Source organism: Egretta garzetta, unplaced genomic scaffold (assembly GCF_000687185.1).
Source record: "Egretta garzetta isolate BGI_Z169 unplaced genomic scaffold, ASM68718v1 scaffold329, whole genome shotgun sequence".
Taxonomy (NCBI): Eukaryota; Metazoa; Chordata; class Aves; order Pelecaniformes; family Ardeidae; genus Egretta; species Egretta garzetta.
The window spans coordinates 173,401-197,057 of record NW_009269999.1 but is presented as its reverse complement, the minus strand read 5'-3'; the positions used below and the strand labels follow the sequence as shown (position 1 = coordinate 197,057).

The 23,657-nt window shown below is 38.7% G+C and overlaps 1 protein-coding gene across 3 annotated transcripts in view; it reads right to left on the bottom strand.

The window, feature by feature from the left end:
• Positions 1-23,657, bottom strand: part of CD44 (CD44 molecule (Indian blood group)) — a 56,699-nt gene that overhangs the window by 32,403 nt on the left and 639 nt on the right. For all 3 annotated transcript variants that reach the window (XM_035902933.1, XM_035902934.1, XM_009647542.2), the window contains exons 2-3: positions 3,692-3,857; positions 355-491 (exon numbers count right to left, since the gene is read on the bottom strand). In XM_035902933.1, coding sequence (XP_035758826.1) covers positions 355-491; positions 3,692-3,857 — 303 coding nt within the window. The remainder of the gene's footprint in view (positions 1-354; positions 492-3,691; positions 3,858-23,657) is intronic.

The window sequence follows — 23,657 nt, the reverse complement described above, 5'->3', positions numbered from 1 at the left end:
TTGTGCATGAACAGAAGAGCTGAGCGCCATCGCCTGCAACTGTTATGTCTTTTAGATTCACTGCTGCAGTGGTTCACTGCCCAAAGCCATTATAATGAACCATTCTAAAGCTATTAAATTAGACCCAAGGGCAGAAAATGGTTTAGTTCAAAACACTCTAATGACAAAATGGGTCAGATTCATTGCTGGCATTATAGATAGATACACTTCTAGAGGCTGACAAAACTTATTTCTTCTCAGCAGAAAACCAGATGAGATTTAGTATAGATGCCCACACTCCAGTACCTTATATAGAAGATTACATATGTTACTATTAATCTATATCTAAAATGCATCGTAAAAGCATATACATACCTGTCGCATTGTAACAGTACGCATCATACCGCCCAGTTGTGTTTGCTGAAAGTTTATAAATGCCAGTATGATTTGCTGCACAAAGATGATAGGGATTGATTCGTGGGATAACAATATTCCCCACTACAAAACCATACCTGCGAAGAACAAAGGAGAATACACCATATTACAGCAGATGGCATAAATGTTCTAGGTATCTCAAATATGAAAAAGCTAAGAAGGAGCCATTATTTTCATCTCACATTATTTTTAAAATGTGCATGCATTTATGCATACTTTCTATATATGAAGGATGTTCCTTTCTCACATGTAGCTACATCAGTCTCCAGCCACTCAATACCATTTTGCATGTAATTTCAAGAGCTAAACCCATTTTAATTAAGGGAACATATTATTAGATAGGATGATCGGTTCCAGAGCAATGCAGTGAAAGGGAGACTGGGGGGCAAGTGCACTTTTTATTCAGTGTGAGGTCGTATTACCTGACACTAAAGACTGGATTCTTTTTCTTCAGGGAGTCACATATTCGTTGCTTTGAGCATAACATACTGCTCAGTGACATTTCACAGGGAAATGTTGGGGGCTCGATTTATAGTACATGAGCAAATTTAGAGCATGGTTGTAAGACATGTTGCTTTCTGGAAAAGCTGACAGCTTAGTTAAATGTTCAAATACAACACATTAATCCACAAATTCTTACTGTGTCTTCCAGTCAAACAATGTGGCTATTGTGTACAGAGCTCACATATTTCGGTGAAGACTGGTTAACAGAGCTACATAATGCACAGGTGTTATTCATATTTTGCAACCCTGTAACACCTAATTAATTCTAAAGTATTTAGCTGAGAGGTGTGATAGAATGGTAACGAGAACTGGGGTTTGGTTTGGGTTTTGCTTTCCTTCTTGAGACGTACAATTTGTCAGGGAGGAGTAAATTTCACAGCTTTGCAGTTTTTTACCTGTGAGCCCCATTGCAGTTACATGTCTAATGCGCAGATACTCGCAATTCTGAAACTCTCTTGTAGGTGGAATTATAAATTGCATTACTCACACTTCCAACTGAGCCTACAATGTTGACACCTTATAATCCATTAATCACCTACTTGTGTTATGGTCTGTTGATACACTCACCATTCTACATGTATTTTGACAATTACATGCAGTATATTTTTTCTCCCTTAGTCAAGCACAGGATCAACAAATGAAAGCAAGAGGGTGGGAGGGCTTGCCAGAATGAATAAAAGAAGGGATCCTATCTGCATGCCTTACATGTCCAAATCTGTCCTCTGTTAAACTGTGAATTAGGGAGAATTGTAACACTGGTGAAAAATTACAGCTCTCCACTGCAAAACCATTTCCTTCTACTCCTTCTTTCAATTGTCTTTATATTTTAACTTCAGAAAAGACTTTCCACGTTGCAGAATACTCATAAATGCAAGAACTAGAAATGTCTACCCCTAGGCGTTTAGTTAGGATTTGGTCCTTAGCCTCTACATACTGTGTAGTGCATGTCAATTCAGAACACCAAGTACGTTCATGTGCTAACATTAGACAGAGAACATCCTACTGTGTTATGCAGGACTTTTCCCTCAGAGTAAATAATTGTCCTAGTTTTATGAGGCGCTATTTTAAATGACATTCCCACTTCTCACAGAAAAATCTTCTCAGAATTTTCTATCCATTGTTCCCTGGCAATATTGGCCACCTCTTTCACCACTGTGCAGGGCATAATGCTTGTGAAAATAAACATGGCATATGCTGTCATCAGTGGCAGTGCATGACATTTATGTTTTCAAGGCACTGTGCATATACCTTTCCGTGATTACAAATTACTTCGTACTGATGCTATTATTTTGAAAGAAGCTTCATTCGGTGCTCATGGGCTGGCAAGACAGTGGGAAAGAACATTCATGCATTAGGTATTAAAAAAGTAAAACACCACTGACTAAACTGAAATGAAATAATTCACAGGAAATAGTTGCAAGCAGTATGGATGGTAATACTATTTCTCATGGTGCCAGAATGAAAGTCTTAAAATTCTGGATAAATCTCCACTGAATTTTCTACTCCAGGCACATGGAAGATAAATTCCATTTCTCCATATTTGCTGTTTATTTTAGATTGTAATAAAGTTGAAAATCCATGGAAATTTATTTCAAGTCTATAGTATTTTACAAACATGAATCTATGTTGTTTGATTAAAAAAAAAAAAGCAAACTTCAAATTTACAGCTCCTGAGTTCAGTCTCTTTCTGCATATGAATGTTTAGGATGACTTGCATAATAACTGTATTATGTATTTTGTTACACAAGATTACATGGTCATCTAGCCTCATGTATTTACAGACCATAGGACTGTCCTGACTTGATTACTGTTTGAACAGGGGGCATCCTTAGGGAAAACATTTCATTTTGATAGAAATTTGGTGTGACAAAGAATCTACTACAACCCTTGTAAGTTGTTTTGGCCAATAGTTATTAATCCTTACATATTTTGTTGTATTAGTACTCAATTTTTTTAATCCAAAATGTACTGTGAGTAACTTCCAGTCTCCTGGTCTCTTGGTCTAGTTATTTTTTGCTAAACTGAAGAGCCTGTATTATCCGCATTTATTGCCCTATACATCATTAACTACAGAGGGTAATTAAGTCACTTGACAATGTGGTTTTGGGTTTTTTAATCATTTTTATGGCTGTCTTCTGAAACTTCTCCGTTCACAGATTATAAGAGTGCACTAACACTGTGGCCATTTATGGTTTAGTGGTGGGATGGCAGGGTTAGGTTAGCAGTTGGAGCTGACGATCTTAAAGGTCTTTTCCAACCTAAACAATTCTATGATTCTGTGATTTCTTCACTGGGATGTCAGGAGTTCACTCTTCACAGTACCATTTTCTGCTTTTTACTGTTTCTTGACAAGACAGAGTTCCCTATACTGTATATACCATCTTCAGTCTTTGACCTTATATCAGGTCATTAAAAATCATAAATAATTCTCACATACATATCTTACCAATTAGTCAGTGATACAGTGTGATCTGAACATCTTCCTAATTAGCTTATTATACTGTCAATCTTTGTTATCTTTAGATTTTTTCTCTCAGAGGTTATGATTTTTAAAGATAATTGGTAAAAAGTATATGCAATAAAGGACTTATTTATTACTGGACCCAGAGCAAACATACAGGTGCACAAAGATGTTTTGTTAATCACACAATATAACTTGAGGACTGATACAGCCATTTAATTATCTGCTATATGAAGTCAACTATAATTATTACACTATAGCATGGATGGATGGACTAGTTGCGATATATTATTTTTTCAAGGATTTATTTACCTGCAAGTTTCAAATCCAAGTTCGTGAGCTTTCTTCAACTGCTCTAGTGTTGACAAGGTACTATTGAGAGCTCTGCAGAGTTCAACTGCTTCAGATCGTGTGAGACTGTAGCGACCATTTTTCTCAACGTGAAAAACTCCTCCATATCTGCAACTTACATTGAATTCTGTTATCAAAAGAAAAGAAAAAAAAGGAATTACAAATTATTGGACTTAATGCTTCGCTGAAGACCTTGAAATTATTTATTTTCAAGTATAGCGCTTTCAATGCAAACCAGCAACAAGCAGCAGCTACTGATTCATTCAGAAAGAGAGCCGGCACTTTTCAATCACCTTCGTATACCGTTTCTTTGGGCTGAGACACAACCCAAGTCTTCAGCCTTTCCAAAAATAGCAATACAACATGGTTTTGTGATGTATCTTTTAACATACTGTCCTGGTTTCTGCTGGGACAGAGTTAATTTTCTCCCTAGTAGCTGGCATAGTGCTGTTTTGGATTTAGTACTAGAAGAATGTTGATAACACACTGATGTTTTGGTTGTTGCTGGGTAGTGCTTAGACTGGCCAAGGACTTCTCAGCTCTCAGCTCTGCCTGAGTGCATGAGAAACTGGGAGGGGGCACAGCCAGGACAGCTGGCCCAAACTAACCAAAGGGCTCTTCCAGACCATATGGCATCATGCTCACTATATAAGCTGGGGGAAGAAGGAAGGGGGGACATGCAGCATGATGGCGTTTGTCCTCCCAAGTCACCGTTACGCATGATGGACCCCTGCTGTCCCGGGGATGGCTGAGCACCTGCCTGCCCATAGGAAGGAGGGAATTAATTCCTTGCTTTGCTTTGTTTACATGCGTGGCTTTTGCTCTACCTATTAAACTGTCTTTATGTCAACCCACGAGTTTTCTCACTTTTACTCCTCTGATTGTCTCCCCCATCCCACTGTGGGGGGAGTGAGTGAGCGGCTGCGTGGTGCTAAGTTGCCAGACGGGGTTAAACCACAACACATACCGTTAACAATAACACACAGAATATGTAAATACATTGTGAAAGTCTTGGAAGCCACATTACTGCAAAACTAACCAAACATTCAAATGTATTTGAAAACAAAATATTTCATTCATAACAGAATTTTTTAAAGATTAAATGGTGTGTAATCAGAGCCTTTATGATCATAAGGTTCCTTAATTATCTCATTGTGATCCCTTCACAGTGAATCCTTTTAAATGAATATATACCTCAATCCAAAGTTTCAGAACTAGTTCAAGGAACATTAGTAGCTAGACAAAAGCAGAAAGCTTGCATCAGTTTGATGTTGCATGACCTGCCTGAGACAAAACCTAATTGAGCTGCACAGATATTCTGAACTAGAAAAAAACTTTATGCTGTTAAACACTCCCTGAAAGATAATCTTCAAGCTCTTCCTATTCAGACTGCTGGGGCAGATAGAGAAGCATCAAATACACATTATATAAGAGCTCACATGAATTAACTTCTTGCTCCCTATTCATTCACCTTGACAGTACTTCCTTCCATTTTGAAAGGCTTTCTCTTGCTGAGCTCATGCTCACACACAAACATCTTACTGCCACTCCATGTCAGAGTTTCAATATGTACTGCAGTAAGTTTATTTTAATTATTATTAAAGGATGTCTTAGACAGATTGTAATGTAATAATACTGCAAAGGTTTGCACATGGAAGTAACTTTCAATGGAAAGAATTATGAGGATAAAAACAATGAATAAAATAAAAAAAAAATTTAGGTGCCATAGGTATGTTGCATGATTTATTTTCTGGCCTTCAGCTTGGGAACCCTGAACATGCTGTACATGCAAAGCCTATGGAAGGGGAGCACCTCATACAATTCACTACAGACACTGAAAGAAAGGCATAAGAGCTAGAGGCTCTAAAATCACATGCCATTCATCTTTATGTTGGAAAGATACTGCCTGCACAATGCAACAGGTACAGTGGGAAAACAGTATAATCCAAGGACAGTCTGTGACTGAGTAAAATGAGAGGAAAAATAAAAATTTGTTTATCATCTTTTTTTAACAGGAACAGCTAAGAAAGAGTTAATAATAACAACATCAACAATAATAGTATGAATAAGAATAATCATGTGCCTGGAGAAAATGGGGAAAGATCAGGATGCTTCAAAGAAATGTGAATTAACTTTGCTCCTGCCCCACCTTTCCCTCAAGAGAAAAAGGTTGTTGCTACTCCAGACTAGAATGACAACTGCAAAGCACACTTAATTGGAGTAGCCGGTTATTCCCAATGAAGACAGGAGTGTAACTAATTTTTATCTTAATTTTAGTGGGAGTTCCCCGTGCAAGAAAATGAAAAATAGCCCAGTCTTCTCCAACTATTAAAAGGGGGTGTTTGTGCCATCTATTTGAAATAAAAGATGCCATATAATAACTGTCTTCCTAAAAGACCCAAAATGCGATTCACGCACATTTGCATTGACACATTCTATGCGAATAATAAGCAGCTTTCCTAATGTCATTTTCTCTTGATGGTCTATTTCCTTCTATAGCATATACGTGAAAGCAAATGATAGTAAACAAGGCATGCACTCTTCCTTCAATTGTTTTTGTTCACTGGTAAACTGGGGTTATTCTACCTACAGTGTATCTACTCGGTGTGAACTGCAAGGACTGCTCCATTCCACAAGTAACAGGAAACAATCAAGGAGCTATAATACCAGATTAGATCCAGGCTGTAAGGTGTATGAGAGGACAACCATTATTTGCAGCATAGGTAGGAGTCCAATACTATTGATGACTGCTTGTCCAAAGGAGCTCAAAAGCTATGCATCCAATCTTAAATATTTTTACTACAGGCAACAGAATTAATCATTATGGTCACTTGGATTGCCTTTCCACAAAAAGAACGTAAAAAATATCTCTTCTCCCACCTGCCCTCCCAATTATTTAGGCTGACAAAAACATTTAATGAAGACAAAATTTATATACATTGTATAGCTGTTTAACAGCCTTGATTATTATAGTTCTTAATATTTTTATAATCACGTTATAAAAAAATACTGAGTTTTATTTTTATTTTTGTAAAATTTATGCAAGACTAACATGTCTTCTCAAAATGCCTTTATTTTGACACAGCTGTTTTCTTCCAGGGAAAAATAGTTCCATTAAAATTTCTCTGATGACAGCCTGTCATGAGAGGTTTTGAAGGCAAGAATGAGGAACCTGTGTGGAAGAGAACACTAACAAATGCATTTTTCTTTCCTGGAGAACTTCATGTCTCGCAACAGGGCTGGGTTTCACAGTCTGAGGAGAAGCTGGTGGATTAACATAGAATGGTAGTCTCAGCAAGTTCCCACACATGATTCTGAAATAGGCGCAGTGCTTCCACAAGTGGCAGATGCAGACCTGCACAGCGCTGGTCCTGAGGATAGCTGATGGACTAGACACCTTCTGCGGGCACACCCCTTGCTGAACAGCACCACATGCTCAAAAGCTATCACCACGTGTACCTACAAGTCACACATGCAGCCAACGGATGTTCAGGTTGCAGATCACAATAGATGTTTTCTTATAACAACTCTGCACAAAAGGATGTGGCTTACAACTACTGCTATGGGATGGAGCTGCTCTCACAGCTGCCATGTGAGTGACTTCTACTTTGACTCCAAATGTTCCATATTTAAAGCCTAACATTGTTTTGGAAGTTGTCCAATCAATGCGCTGTATTAAATATAAATGACCCAGACTGGAAAAAGGCTTCTCTTTAGTTTTCCCTTCTTGATTGTCTCTTCCCTATAGAACAAGGCAAGCCTAAATTTGTCAAGGGTTGGAAGGGACCTCGGGAGATCATCTAGTCCAACCCTCCTGCTAAAGCAGGTTTAGAGTGAATTTGATTCATATGTGATCAAACCTCAGCCCATTCACAATTTTAAACCACTGCAATATATGCTCCATTACCACCCAGACATCCAGTCATAGTCAGAATCCCACGTATTAGACAGACGATTCCTTGAACTCCAACTGTTGAAAATAAATAGGCTTATTTACACAAATAGGCTTAATGGAACATTTCTCCCTGTCTTTCCTGGAATTTCTAGTGCTCTGTCTCAAGCAGCTGCATACAAGCCCTTTTCTGCTATCGCCATTCACACATCTAAACCAGGCTCCATTAATACTTTTCAGCCAAAATCACTAACTCCAGTTCCACAGACAGTTTGCTAGCTAGAGCCCACTGGTGTGACAGAATGGCTGAGACAGACTAAAGAGCATTGTCCTTTCACGAAAGCGTGAGTTACACACTGATTAGTAATCCTCAAGGCTTGTTAGAATCTGTCACAGGAAGAAGCCAGGTGCAATCTCCATTTGCACGCTGGTTCTGCAACCCTTACGCATAATGAGTAACACTAAGTTATGCAAAATCTTCCCATTGGAGTTGATTTTCCATAAAGATTTTTCATCCACTGTGTGGATGTTTCATGCGCTGCTCCCTGCTTTTCATTGTTTTCAAGACAATACCTGGAGGTTTCATTCTCAAGGTGGATGCTGTCTTATATTAAAAAAAAAAAAAAAGTTATTTTAACAACTGCAGACATACGTCAAATTAAATGAAGCCAAAGATGTACAAAACCCGTGCCCCCCTCCCCCTTAAAAGAAAACATGTAGAAGAATACTTAGACACGGGGTTGTTAACAGACTTCTTGGTAAAACCACAGTCTGCATTGCATGGCAACCAGGAAATGTTAGTGTGCTGTTCTCATGGGGATTTTTCTGTTTGGTTTGTGGTTCAAGATGATTGATATGTCACCAGGATGTGATAACTGGGGCTGAAAACAGGGACAGAACGAGGGTTTTGATGGTGCAGGTAGTTTTCATTCTCTGTTTGCTCTAATAGAATATAGCTTTTACATTTATGTTAAGAACTTTGTTCTAAAATTACTAAACAGATTTCAAGCTCTAGGCAGATATACATGGGTAAACGTTTCCTTATAATTACAAGTTATTTAATCCTGTATTGTCACTTCTGAACAGGAACCACCATTAGCTTAGCATTGATATCTACGTTTTGAATATTAGCACCTGCATTAATGCGTGGTAGTAATGAAGTAGGAAAAAATGGCATAATAGAAACAGATTAACACCTGTTTAAAATGTAGAGACTCCTAGTAACTATGGTTCCTCTCCAGGCAAATCTAGAAATTGCACCATATGAGTCCTAAGGTCTGAGGAGGCCTGGACAGTTCAGATCTCGGCTCTCAGTTCAGACCTATCTCCAGCTGATGTTTGGTTTTTTAAATGTTTCTCATGAAAACTATTTTATGGCTGAATAAGAACCCATATATTACTCCTGACTAGAGGAAATGTCCTCTGAAAACAGAATTTCATATGGGATGGATTCATGAAACATTTCAGGATCCAAGACATTTTGTCAATAGATATACTGAGATAGCCCAATTACTGCCATTTTGACACCTGGAAGAACACGAATGTACAAAAATATCATTCAGCAGTTACCTAGTACACTACACTACACACGGGCCTGGGTGGCACTATTATGTACTGAGTATTCCACCATTTCTTTAGAGCCTATTAGTAAAACCATTCACCAAAGCAATTTGCAGCCCAGACAACTGTAATAGTACACAGAGGCTCCCACCTTTATGCCACAAGTTGGACTAAAGCCCAGGTCAGCAGTGATGAAAACCACTGGATTGGTTATGTAAAATGATTCATCAATCCCAGCCCCAGTCACTAATACACATGTGTCGACATCATTAAAACACACCTATACCTGAATCCCTCGGGGCTTGGCGAGGGAAGGAAAATTGTGCTGGGAAAATCGGACTCTAAACTGGGATGACTACACGCCGATCAAAATTTAGAAGTCAGATTCTGCAGGATCCACATGAGTTAAGCAAGCATGTGTCTATGAGGCTGCAGTCCTTTACCACCGTAACAAAAAAGCACCAAGGATCAAGCGACATGTATAGTCATTTAGTGTGGCTGGGTGATCTTCTTCTGTTCTCCCAGGTATGATATTCTCACAGCCACCATTCTCTACAAAAAGTAGAGAAACAAACATGGAAATGAGTCACCTACACCATAAGCGGGGCTTCTCCAAATAGTGACAGTGGAAGTAAGGCTTTACAGATTCTTGGGAGTTGTCAGGTGAAATGCTTTCCTCGGGGTATTGCCAAGTTGTGAAACCTAAAATTATTTATAGGAAATACATTTCCAGATTTAGTGGGAATAAACCATATTTTCAGTTTTCAAAGTATTCCTTGTGGATGCTTAAATAAAGCAAAACAAGGGATTTGTTTTTCAGTTTGAGACTGGCTTTCACTTTGAAACTTAGTTTGCACAAAATAAATAAAACAATTTAAGAAAGTTAAGTTGAAATGTTTACATGATTGCAATACAAGCAGATGGTTTGAGGAACCCAGTCCAAAATTTTGCTGTAGAAATTTTAAAAATTTCATATTTTCATTTCACTTTGGCATGGGAAAATGTTCTAAGTCTTGAAAATTTTCATGAGAGAGAAAAGAAAAAACATAGTTGTACACCTAATAGATTTCTGATATTTGGGGGCGGGGGAGGAATTTTCTGCTCTCCTGTCTTTTTAAAGACAATAAAGTCCAGGAAAACACTTTAAAAGGGATTTACCTGCATGTTGCAAGCAGTGCCTGCATACAGAGACATAATAGAGGCAACATGTTCTTAGTAGTTGGGTGCAGTGAAAAGAAAGTGGAGATGTCTCTCCATAGAACCAAAGGTACAAAATCAGAACTTTCCCTGAAGTTGCACCAAAGCTGTTGCTATTACCCAGTTATATTTGGGTACCTAGTCATCTGGGCTGAAAAGGCAAATAAGATAGTAGCCTACTCCTTCTCCTGTATGATGTTAACTACATAAAAAGTCAAGACGTAGCCATGCTAACCTTGTGCTCCAAGTGGGCTCAAGTAGATCTCTGAGATGAAAAGGAGAGATGTGGCTGGGGATATAGACAGTAGCCAGAGAGGGATGCACTGCCATAGGAGGATCTCCTTTCTCCACCAAATGTTAAGCATTCCTTATATTTCTGTGTTACTTCAGTAAGAGCACATTGGAAACAGGATGTGGGACAAAGCTCAAGCTGTTGACTTCCCTTGAAATTGTTCTTCTTAACCCATCTTCCTGCTGGCCTCGAGTCATTGTCTCATATCTGGTTACCGATGGGCAAAAATCTTCAGTCTCTTAATCTGACAGCTTTCCTGAAGACTAATTTTAAAAAGTGGGGGTGGCACTATCAACGAATCAAGTATTCATAGAGTCACTCAAAATGGAAGTACAAGAAATATGTTTCATTCCTCAGCAGTTGCTGTGGGAAGAAAAAAAATCTGCTAATGCATCTTCCAAACACACTTTATCTGCTTGGCAACTGTTGCTCTGGTAAACATCCTGAGTGAGCCTATACAGTGTCATCACTTACAATAAACTTCCTGGCTGCTGACATTAATATTACTCCTTTTGTAATACTTTCACCCAACAGTGAGTTGAAAGTTTTCAAACTCCACTAGAACATGGTGCAGCTGTGCGGCACCTCAGTGGAAAAATTGCAGGCAGTGAAATCATAGTCCTGGAATTAGACAGTTATCAGATATGCCCCCCTCAAGATGATGAAAACTTAATCATCACTGTCGATACTAGGAAAGCTTCAGGCTGTACAATCAGTAGTCCAACCCCAAAGGCTGAGTAACAGGGACTGTGAAGCAAATCAGTTGGGATCGGTTCCATGCAATCCAGGTGAAGAAACATACATGATACAAAGCTGGTGAATAACTGTTGGAGCCTGATTTTCATTGTTTGACTGAAAGCAAATTGTTTAGTCATTTGGGATAAGAGCAGGTGAGGCACAGTGTTGCTCAGCAGACAGATCCCCAGCCTGGAGCTCAAAGGGCCTTATGTCTATTCCCTGCTCTGTCATTTACCCACCGACTGAGCCTGTATAAGCCAATTCATCTCTCTTTACCTCAGTTTGCAACTAACCTCCTTAATAAAGCAGTTTTCGATTTACTGATAAAGAATCCTGTAAGAGCAAGGAACTATTACATTGTTATTTTATTGTGTTCTTACAGCTCTTACATTCAGCCTCCATCTAAGTTTTGACAAGTCACAGGAAGTTTGATTTAAGTTCTGATACTTAGATAAAAAATTAATACAAAATCAGCCCTGTGATTGACAAGTCCAATTAAAGTACCAATTTTGAATTTTAATAACACTCAATAATAATACCAGGTATGATTTGAAACTACTTTTCACACGATATTGAAATTTTTTTATTTATTTTTTGGCAAACAATTTCTAAACTAAAAAAGCTATGCTTTTTATATCTCCTCTGCTCTTCTGAGTTATGCAGGAAAGCGTCTAATAAGTATTCTCAATATTTTAAACTCCTTTGCACACTAAGTTCATTACAGAAAAGCAAGCAATGATCAAAACTGAAAAAGAAAAAAAAAAGATGTTGAATAATTAGAATATCTATTGACTTTAACAAGGCCACTTTGCCTTAAAAAACACTTTGAAAACAACAGAGGAAGGAACCCCAAGAGTCTTTTTAAAAGCTCTGAAAGCCAGCCAGTTAAAACAAGGATAATATTAGTCTGGCAGACATATGCAAAAGAAGGTGGCTGCTTAGAATATGCCTCACAATGTAAGATATGTCAAAGGACAAACGACCCATGCAGACTTCCTAGGAACAAATAACAGCAGGAGAGGACTGGCCAAACAGGAGACATATCAGTACTTATTCCAGTCACAGCTTCCCCACAACGCGGATGAATCCCAGTTTCTTTCACAACCCCTGTCCATTTTTTGTTCAAATGTCTGGGAAAATTAAGATTTAGAAGTTGGTTGTAGGAATTTACAGAACCGTACAAAGTAGCGCAATATTAAACACTTAATTCAGGGATCATAGCTGTCAATTGCATATTGATTAAAATATTGTCCAATAATCAATTGAATTTGGCCTGCTAGAAATCAAACTGGAGAACAGAATACTCCAATGCAGTGCATCATTTGATGACTCATACTAAATTCAGATATCTCAGATTAAAAATATAGCTGTAACCTTTGTATGTAACTTTGCAGTTTTAAACATGGATAAAACACTACTTTTGAACATTTGTGATTTTCACAAAAAAGCAGAATAAGGTATAGTACCATCTGCATTCTGAAGGTCTCCAGAATATGGAAGAGTTCTAAGTCCTAACAAATTACTGGATGAACGATAATCAAATCAAAACCAAACACTGAAGAAAGTTCCTTATTAGAATCAATTGTTAGCAGAAAGCAGAAACCTTGCTTTCTTTCCGCAGTGGTATTTTGAGTAACTTCTGATAGCAGTGCTGTCTGGTCATTGTTATCCACGAGACCTTATAGATGCAATTTGAAGAGATCAGAAATACTGGATCAGAAAGTAAAGAAACAGTCTTGGAAGAATGCATTCTCTGAAGAACAGATCATGGAAGAAGTCTGAAGAGCTTGATTCACGGGCAGTAATGACAGATGGAAGTTGCATATCCACCTGTGTGCACAAGCTACTGCAGTTTCAGAGCAGGAGAGTGGGTTGATCTCAATGTGTTCCTCTCCATAAAAACCCAGCCATAAGTGCACCTTCAGTAGAAGGATGGCAACCATGGTGCTCTTAGGAGTATTGGGAAGCATACTACATACTATTGAAAAAAAAAAAAAAAAACTTGTGAAATGCACATTTTGTTTTCACTTGCTGAAGGTCTTGAAATTTTACTCTGGAAATATTAGCACAGAGTAAGAGTGGAAAAAACCCCAAACTTAAGATTTTCATTGGCAGAAAGGGCTGGCTTGGGATCTGAAGTAAGTATGGTTCAAACAAAAAGCTACCTTTGAAAATGATCACTTTGTAAAAAAAAAAAACATGTAGTGATAAACTCAATCTACTTAACCAATCTCATCTAGAATCTACAGAGATCAGTAGGAAATGTCTTATGCTATCTTAAATCAGTACAAGATTCTGACGATGGATGAGAACACTGTCACGTCCACTACTCCCTCTGCTTTTTCCCTAATACCAGAAGAGCAGGATGCCATAGTCTATAACCAGAATCCCTAGGCCAGACCAGAATCCTAGGCAACTTCTAGGAAGTTTGGTGTCAAAATGTTTCCCTTTTCTGGACTCTGTGTCACTTTATCCATCCATATACTACTGTTTCAAGAATCTTGAGATTTATACTGAAAATACTGACTAGCAAGAAACTTTCCTAAGATGCATGCAGCTTATTTGTATACCAAGCTAGATGTTCAGTTAAATTTCTTTAATAATTCTTACAGTCTTAGTTTTGAATCTTTCATAATTGGTTTAGTAAAAAGAAATGTTTAATAACTAGAGCTTGCAATTAATATTGGTATGTACACAATGCTGTCGCTATCACAGATGTGGTGAGAATAACGGTATGCCTTGCGGTTTATACATTTTTTCCTATTTTTTAAAAAAAAGTTTATTTAAACTTAATCATTCATGAGAGGCAGTGAAGATTCACTTGTCTGAGGGAAGAATGGGAAAGAGGCATTGGCAGTGTGGCCTTGATATTCTGTGAGTTAAAATAGTACATTAAATGCTACATATATTTAGGCAGTGGAGCTATGTATGGGCAATGCACTACTGTTTGCATGTAATCATCCTCAAATAGTGAAGCATCATTGTCTCCCAAAAGTTCTAGAATCCTTGTGAAGTCAGCAATTTTGCTGTGATGCTCGCTGATTCTAGTAATCTTCTGTTTTAATGAGATATACCTGTATTTTACAAAAAGACCCAGAATTAAACCAACGTTTGAATGGCAAATGGCACAGTGACAGACCTCAGTTCAGGTACTGTGAGTTTCACAACAGTTTCACTCTAAGCAAGAGTCAATTTAAATAGGAAATCAGAAATAAGCCATCTTAATAAACAGAAAAACCTATATAGGTAGCAATTTGTTAGTAACACAGCACCATAAGATTTTTCTTCCCCCAAGGAAATTACTTACATTCTTGAAGCAAAATTCCTTGAGTTGTCTGTCAAGTATATTAGAGAAAGCAAAAACTTGTTCTTGTGTGACCCATTATTACCACATGACAACGAATATTAAAAGTGAACTGTATACAGTGGAAAAGATGGATTGAGACCAGTAAGCTTGTATCAGAGCTGAAAAGGAAAGCAAGCCACTAAAGGACTCTGAAATCAGAAGGTGGTCTCACCACATACTTGCAAAAAATAAAAGCAGGAAGTTTTTTAAACAAAGCTGATCTCTCTCTTAGGAACAGCAGAAGCAGCTGACGCAGCATGGAACCACTTTTCCAGATGATCTGCTACCAGTCATTGTGTATAGATCTCATTTATCTTTCTTGAACAGTCTGAAAGTGTGTCTTAGACTTTCTAAGCACTGCTAATTCAGCTGACTCTTAAAACTATTTCCTCTGATACTGGGTTATCTCCCAATATAACAATCATTTCAAGATACCAAACCAGTTAAATTAAAAAGCAAAAGACAGGCTTACATTAGGACTTGAACATGTTGCTATGACTGTCATTGTGGATACATTTGTACCATGTCAGGGGCGGAAAAAAAGGTGTTAATATGTTGCCTTGCAATTGCTGTGAGTCAACAGCAATATGATTGTGACTGGTGTTGATAAAGTGCCATGGCCTGAGTGCTATGAGTATGAGTAATAAAGTCAGATAAAGTATTTGACTGGTACTGTTAATACATTCAGTGCAGGTCTGCAAACAATGGGTTGTAAGGGTGTTTAAAAAATTAGGGAAATACTTAGCTCTTACTCATAAAGAGTATTTTCTCACACAGATTGTCCATCTGAAGTAAGGATCACATAGCCAGGCTCAGTGATGGCTTACCAAAACATTAGTAACTGAAGAGTTTCCTGTTTTTAAGATAAGAGCTTTCCAGAGAATGCTCCAGTCCTCCATACTCTTGTTCACTTCTGCACCAGTAGAAGAATGTTTGCACAAGGACTTTTTTCTTACGAATAATAATAATGCTTATTTCAGCTGAAATAGCCCTGTATGCGAAATCATAGCTGCTTTCTGAAATTCAAGCAAAAGAGGCACTGATCTTGTTGATGGAACGCCAGGCTGGAACTCAGGAGAAAATGATCTATTTACAGCTACATTGCTGCTCAGAGCCCCGTCCAACCTGGCCTTGAATGCTTCCAGGGATGGGGCCTCCACTACCTCTCTGGGCAACCTCTTCAACTGGGCAAATGTTCAACTGTTTAAGGTGCTGTAGGATATATTGAGGAGAGACCACTGCATTTCGTTGAGCTTTGAAGATGTGGATGTGTATCATCAAGTAGATGTTACCAACAAACACCCTTGTAGGTTATTAATGGATATAACCCCTGTTGGGCCCAAGTCTTTTAATGCTGTGGCTATGCTCTATTTTTTAAATGGGATTGTGACAACATAGAAGCAATTGAAGAAAATAACATTGTCTGTATTTTATTTTGAAGGGTAACCTAGTCGGGTGGAGAGAGTTTTTTGAACTTTTCCTCCTTTACTCAGCAAAGGAAATTAATTAAAGAATTCATTCATTTGGAAATGCAAAATTTTGGATAGAAATTGCACTGATCTTTCAGGGCACTGTTGCAACATTTTACCAGTCTTGCATTGTTCTGCTCTACACTAATTTATAATAGGGCTGGCTCCCACTGGCATGTATATAAATAACAGTTAGGAAATACAAAAGAACAAGATAAAGATCTCCAGGTCTAGAAAGAAACACAAACTACTTGTTATATGAACTACCTGGATAAAAATATACTCTCAGCAAAGTGTTAACAGAAAACAAATTTGGATTCAGTCATTGGCCTTAGTAATCTCCGAGTCACAGGATATGCCTTGTCCTGGAAAACTGGATGATTGGGCTTTTCTCTAATCCACGTGAACCCACAGAGACAGAAAATGCTGTCTAGCACTTATGCCTAGAGATGCTCTGAAAAAAATTAATAACTGTGCTGGTCTTACCCTTCCACAATGCTCTAAGATCGCCTCTGCTTCACTGTTTTAAAAGCCAGTTAATGTTGTGCTTTGTTCAGTGTGAACACAAAATATGTCGCTGCTAGATAATGTGTGCCACGTGGCCTTCTGGCATCATGACCGGGGCCCCATCTTCAGGTTAGAGACAGCGGGTCTATTCTTGGCTCCTCCTCTGACTTTCTGGGTCATTTTATGTCTCTCAGCACTCAGCTTTCCCAGAGTATCAAGCCATTATGTACAAATAACTCCAAGATATCAAGAAGATAGCTGATAGTGATCACTAGGAAGCATTGCTTCAAACAGGAGAGAAACTTGACTAAATTTAAGACATTGTTCTTCAGTTAATTATTCAATCAATTTTAAAGTCCTTGAACCTAAAGAAGAGTTAAATTTGACAGTAGGACAAAAGTTTTAAGTCACTTCTCATTTGACAAACAGCTTCAAACATTCCTAACCATAAAAGGATAAGTCTTGAATAAGAATTTTTTAAGAAAACTATACTTTGCATTCACTGTTTTCTAAGAGGAACCAAGTGCTATTGAACTGAAAATAGCTGCTCGTCTTCAGTGTGTGTAGACAGCACACACAGGTAAAAAGGCTAAAACTGTCAGAGAGACAAAGAAAAGTTTTATCTGATTTTTACAGCACTGCTACTGGAGAAATTGATTTGAACAGAATATATATTATTTCACTTCCATTCCTAAATGTTCCTGTATGTCGAATTTATGCATAAGCAATATATAGGAACAGAGAACAAAACCCCACATTTATAAATACAAAGACTCATTAGCAAAGGAGGCTTTTTTCCTACACTTACATGCCCGAGTAAATGACAGAAAAGGGAAAGGACCTGTAAATTAATTGAGGACACCTAATCAAGCAGGAGGAGGAAGAACAGGGAAGTGAGTGAAAGCAAAACATCAAGATGAGTTCAGACCTCACCCTCAGTGTCTTCACTATTAATGAATCATGTTTCTTTATAATTGGCAAATACTACTTTCCCTTGAACCTACCCAGTTAACTATTCCATATTCCTTGTGCAGAAGCTTCACCTGGAGCAACTTGGTGGAGTTGGGAAGATCTTGCTGCCCCTAGCGATGATGTACTGTATCAGTCCCTTAGTCTCCTCATTCCATGATAGGGATACTCCATCTTATCTATAAGATGTGCATCTGCCAATGGCAAAGAGTAGGTAGATGACTAATCACTACCATCACAATCACCCCTCCGGCACTGCTGAACTATTGCATTTACAATTTCTGTAGGAACAGCAGCTGCCAGCTTGCTTCGTCTGCTTTGGGTGGGCATGTGGGCTCCGCCTGCCCTCTGAAAACGGCAGCAGTCATGCTGCTTTGGCAAGTGTGATACCAATCCCTTGTTCATAAGCCTCCCTGGTGGCAAGATATATCCTCTCAGAGATGTTGCTACCTTAAGGTTGGTGCTTGACTTTTAGACCCCAATTTTGATAGCAGCCTGCTTGCTGCTTGGACGGAGCTCACTCACATCTGCCCACAGGGTCCTGGGTGGCCATAGACTATATGCTGAGCTCCAGTTAACATTTCACTTCTGTACAGGAACACTACAAGAAACTATTCATTACAGCTACCCAACCACACCACACCCTGCTTCTTTACAGACACCTTTCCATTAACAAAAATAACAAAAACCCACCACCACCACCCCCCCCCCCCCGGGAAATACACTTCTGAGAACCTGTTTTGCTAACATGCTGCCACTTTGAGACATATATAATCAACAAAAGCTATGTCACAGCAGATTTTTTTACTTTTATACATTCTGTCAAGGGCAGCTTCTTGTTTACAAAAGCACATATTTAGTAAAACAGACATTAACTGTGTAGTTGATGATTGCTGGCTAATACCCTTTTCCTAGGCAGCTGTCAGCCTGTAACCTGGCAACCTCTTCTATAACCATCTCACATTGCTTTTGGAACAGTATCATTAGCAGAAACAGAGACGGAAGTATTACCACAGCTGCTGCATGTCTGATTTTTTTCTTTTTTTTTTCCTTTTTTTTTTTTTGCAAAGACACAACGCAGTCTCTTAGAGCTTCCAGCTACTGAGCCTAGCTCAGTCATCAATGGAAAGAAAGAAAGAAGTGAAGCAATGCATTTTTCAAACTGCAAATGTCAGTAAAATTCAGGTCTTCTCTGTGATTTTTACATTGAATTGGCAAGGTTGCTTGAGCTTCCATGTTAGTAATTGCTAAAATTGTAGATTATTCTTCAACTACTTTCCGTCATCTTTTTCTGTTTCACAATGTGAGGGTTGAAGGGTATTGTACTGAAATAAGATTGCTACATTATATAATGCAGCCAGTGTTGTCATGTAGAGGAACTGGAAAGTCCCAAGCCAGTGCATACAAAAGAGAGTTCAATTATGTTCTTAATTGTAGGCACAGACTCTAAAAATGACTGCAGGTTTCGTTAGGCAGGAAACAGTCACGGAGGTTTGAACTTTAAATCATAATTAGCTGAACTTTTAGTCTGACTGAAAAGATTCTCCAAGGAAAACCCCTATTTCTCTCAGTTGCCATTTCACATTACTGCCTGCAAAGTCATTCATATGACAAGCTTCTCTGTCGTCCTTTGGGTGGAGTTGGCTCCGGCAGCTGCAGCAAGGGAGAAAAATCACAGCCAGCTGCTACTGATATTACTGCTGATGCCACTGTAGGGGAGGCCTGTGATTTGGCGGGGAGGAAACTGATAAACGATCAGGACTGACACAACCCTCTCTGCCACCAGTATTAGCAGCCATGATGGTCACTGATAATTACAGCATCTGATAGCTTTGGAATGATTATTACCTCCCTGGGAGTGCGAGACAACTGCATGTTAACAGCTGATGAACTCCTGGTCTAGTCTGGAAAATGCCTAGCAGCTATGCCAAGCTGGCTTCAGATCTGCAGTTGTCAATAACCCGTGGAGAACAGGTAAACCACCAGATATATCACAAAGAAACACTTACAAGTAAAGGCAAAGAACAAAATAGACTGTGTATGTGGGATTTACTTGGTAGCAACCACGATGTATGTATCAAGAGATATGTTGGTGACAAATCTAACCTCTGTCTCCCTCCTCTCACTTTGCCAGCCTTTGGTTAGAAGTTTGAACTTCTCTAGTCTAAAAATTCAATTCAGTGCTGAAAAATGAAATTTCATAAAGCATGCTCTCATTTACCAGCTGCTGCTAAAATACCACGTGTTTTGAACATCATGAATTGTTCTAGTACAATGTTGTATTGTTTTCAAAGTAAACAAGATTATGGTGGTCATATATGTTTTGTGATTATCCTCTCTGTGAAGTTACAGTTCACAGGTAACTATGTACATTTAACATCGGTCCTGGAAAAAGCAATTTTAGAGGACAGTTTGGCAGAACACCTTCCCTTGCTCTCTCGCATAGGGTTCTCTAAAAAAAAAATAAAATATCAGTGTTTTGTGGAATGGAATACATGTCATATGAAGTTGAGAATTATCATCTTCTTCTTGAGAGTATTTTCAAACACTTATCCATTAGTGCAGAAACAGAAATGTGAGGCAAGAAGACCAGAAAGCAAATGGAAAAGCCTTCTTACAGCATCTCTGGAATTCAAAAAAAACCCCCTTTTAAGTTCTTAGGCTGACTTATCCCCTTTACATCATATTTTCCCTGCTTCTCTACAATGTGTTCCACTACCAGTCAACTACATTCAGAACTAAAATTACCCTTTTATCAAAGAAGAAACAGTTACTAGAGGTCTTCTACACCATATTCTTACCCAGTAGCACAATCACCAATACCCAAACTGTCCTTTAAAGGTGTTTATCTCATCTGTCCTTATCTAATCTGTCCTTAAAAACAATGTCTCTCAGCAACCTATTTTCAAGCCTAATTACTGCTGCTGTCTAGCCACTCCCTCTGAACACCATCTCTTCAATATCACCTGGCAAGAACATTGCTATCTTCAGTGTTTTGCCCTTTGCTTTTTAATTAACACATATCCCACAGACCTCACCACAGCATTTTCCTCCACCATGTCAGCAACGCAGTTTTTACTTTTTCTAACTTTTCATACATCTATAGGCTCCACTCCTGTTATACATTAAATTGATTGCTGCTGCTATCTTTTTTTATTCCTCATTTATTTTCCCCTGTTCCTGACAGTCGCTATCCAAATTAGTGGAAATGTCTGCAGAGGTTTACACTAGGTTCTTGCTTGGATACATTTCAGATTTCTTCTCTAACTTAAATTCCTCAAGACTTCATGCTCTCTATATAACCAATTTTAGTTGATTCCTGCAATCCACCACACTCCTTGCCACGCGATACCTTTGAGATCTACATTTTTCCTCACTATATTTTCCTGCTCTCTTCCAGAAGTTCTTTCATTTGAAATGGCAGTTGTACTTCAATGAAAGCATTTTTTACCCCTTGATTAAATTCTTGAGAGCCCATCTTTTTTACAAGTATTTTAGCAGTAATGAGCTCATGATTCTCTCTGCTATTTATACCTGTCTATTTGCATCTCAGGACATCTCATCCTGCTGTCACGTTCTTGCTACAGTAGAACTTCATGCATGTTTAGGTGCTAGATGAGTAACTGCAATATTAATATGGTCTTCAAGTCCTGGCCTATGAAAGTCATGGGAACTGTTCTGGAAAGAAGGACACACAAGGCATGGGGGAACATTTCATTTAACCTTGGCTAGAGCTACCAGTGGTTTTAAAAGCATTTAGTTTAAAAAGTTCTTCCTCAATTGTATGATGCTGTCTTTCCTCATTAAGCCTTTCTCTGACTTCCTGTTTTCAAGGTAATGGCTCTGCACTGTGGTGAACATCAGTAACTAAAGAATCAACAAGGATTTCTCCAAAGACTGCAAGACAATCCTCTGCCATGGTTTGTTGGCTCTGTGTCTGAGAGTATTTCCAGTGCAGGTATACAACCTTTCCATTAAACAATGATGGAAGTTCAAGTGAACTTTAATAAAGTCTAGTTACTTTGCAGCTTTTTGGAAAATAGCCAAGATACACACTGTAGGGACTAAGTGAAAATAAACTAGTACAAAGAGCTTCTTCAAACTGCTTTATTTACAAATTTACATGATGGATACGTAAGTCAAGAGGCAAGCAGGTCCCTTCCTTTGTGACTGACTGCTAGCGAGCCTTACCTCGTACTGAGACCCTGGCAACCTCTCCAGTAGTTAAGCTGCTCCCTCCCACTGGTGGACTCATTCTCCCTCTTTTCATCTCATGTTTACTACTACTTCTATTCCAGCTTCTTCCAGTTTGGGGGTCAAAATTTTAGGATTTGTTTTGTGTTAATCAAGGAAAACCTCACGAGGAACATTTTTACAAACACATAATGCTCATAGGGGAAAAATCTCCCCCAGAATCATCATTAATCAAGATGTCAGCATCTATATCCTCCTGGATCCAGACTCCTTAGACAAGAAAAGTCACATCACTACCATGAGTATACCTCATTCACATGTCAGTGACCGTACAGAACAGAAGAGCACAGAACTCAGGATGAATAAGTTTTTCAGCGGCTCTCTATGTCTCATCTTTCCTTTAGTAATCACATTAACAGTAATCCCAGGTCCTTTCTAATTTTGCCAAATTCTGTAGTAAAAGAATCAAAATTCCAATTCAGGAGCAGATCTGAATTTTGTCTTCAAGCAAGGTGTTTCTCAACAGCAACGGCCACTACTCTATGATACACAGCAAAGTCACTGGTTTAAAAATGAAAATAAACCCACCATCAACTGCTGTTTTGAAGTCATTACCGACTACAAAGTCATGCTGGAATGTACCGCTTACCAACTAAAATATATTGTAGCTATAGTATAATCCCTTTCTAAGCCACTAAAGAAACTTCCCTGTGGGGCGTATGTGAAGTTTGACATACTTTTTGTAACTATGCTGAAGCCTAGATGATGGGGGTTTCTGCTATGTCTCACTGTAAAAATGCATTACTCCCAGAGTCAGTGCAGACCCTGCTTCTTTAGACCGCTCCTGGCAGCTCATAAAAGCAGAAATCAGTTGAGCAGGCAGTAACCATATAATTATAATACAGCATACAGACTTGGCTCAAGCCAAGGTTTTAAACACATCTCAGACATGCTTTATTTGCCTATGGTACCCCTGCCCTTTCTCTAAGGGCTTTATCCATATACCTGATTTTAGCGAGAGCATTTTGGTACAATGGACAGATGATTTTAGAAAGAACAGCAATGAGGGTTCTTCAGCTCCCACAGAAGCACTGGGAACTGTTGGCTCTGACACACCCTTTCCCAGCCCAGCAGCACTGCAACCATTACCGAAGTATACACTGCTGCTCAAGCAAATAAGATATATATTTACTATACACACACACACACAGCCCTTGGGTGACAATGGCCATGAAAAATGTATTTTGTTAGACTCCTGGAACCGATGAGTAGAAAAATAATGTAGAAGCGTAATTGTTATCCCTAACCACAGAATGCCCCAAGGCAGTTGCTGTCACAGTGAGAGTCTGTTAAAAGCATGGCCATTTCCCTCAAACACAGTTGAGCCTGTACCACGTGAAATTTCAAAAGCATTTTGTCATTTTGGATATACAATTTTTGTTTTTTTCTCTTAATTAACATTTCTTTCTTAAATACAAATATTTGAAGCAGATAACCAAGCTACAGAAAGTTAATTGAAAAACAACGGAATTTTGTGGTCACTTCTAACCCCCTTTGTCCCAAAATCTTGCCAGTCAACCCCAAAGAAACCTTAGGAAATCAGAAACAAGCATGCTTGGCATAAAAGCACTCCAAATTTCAGTCACAGATCACTGCAGTTTTGCTTCTGTTCAGCAAGGCTGTGTCCAAATGCAGCGTGTATTAGCTGTTAGTTCAGCCCGTGTAAACACAAGAATGCAGTTGTCGTATGCTGGGGGGGGGGG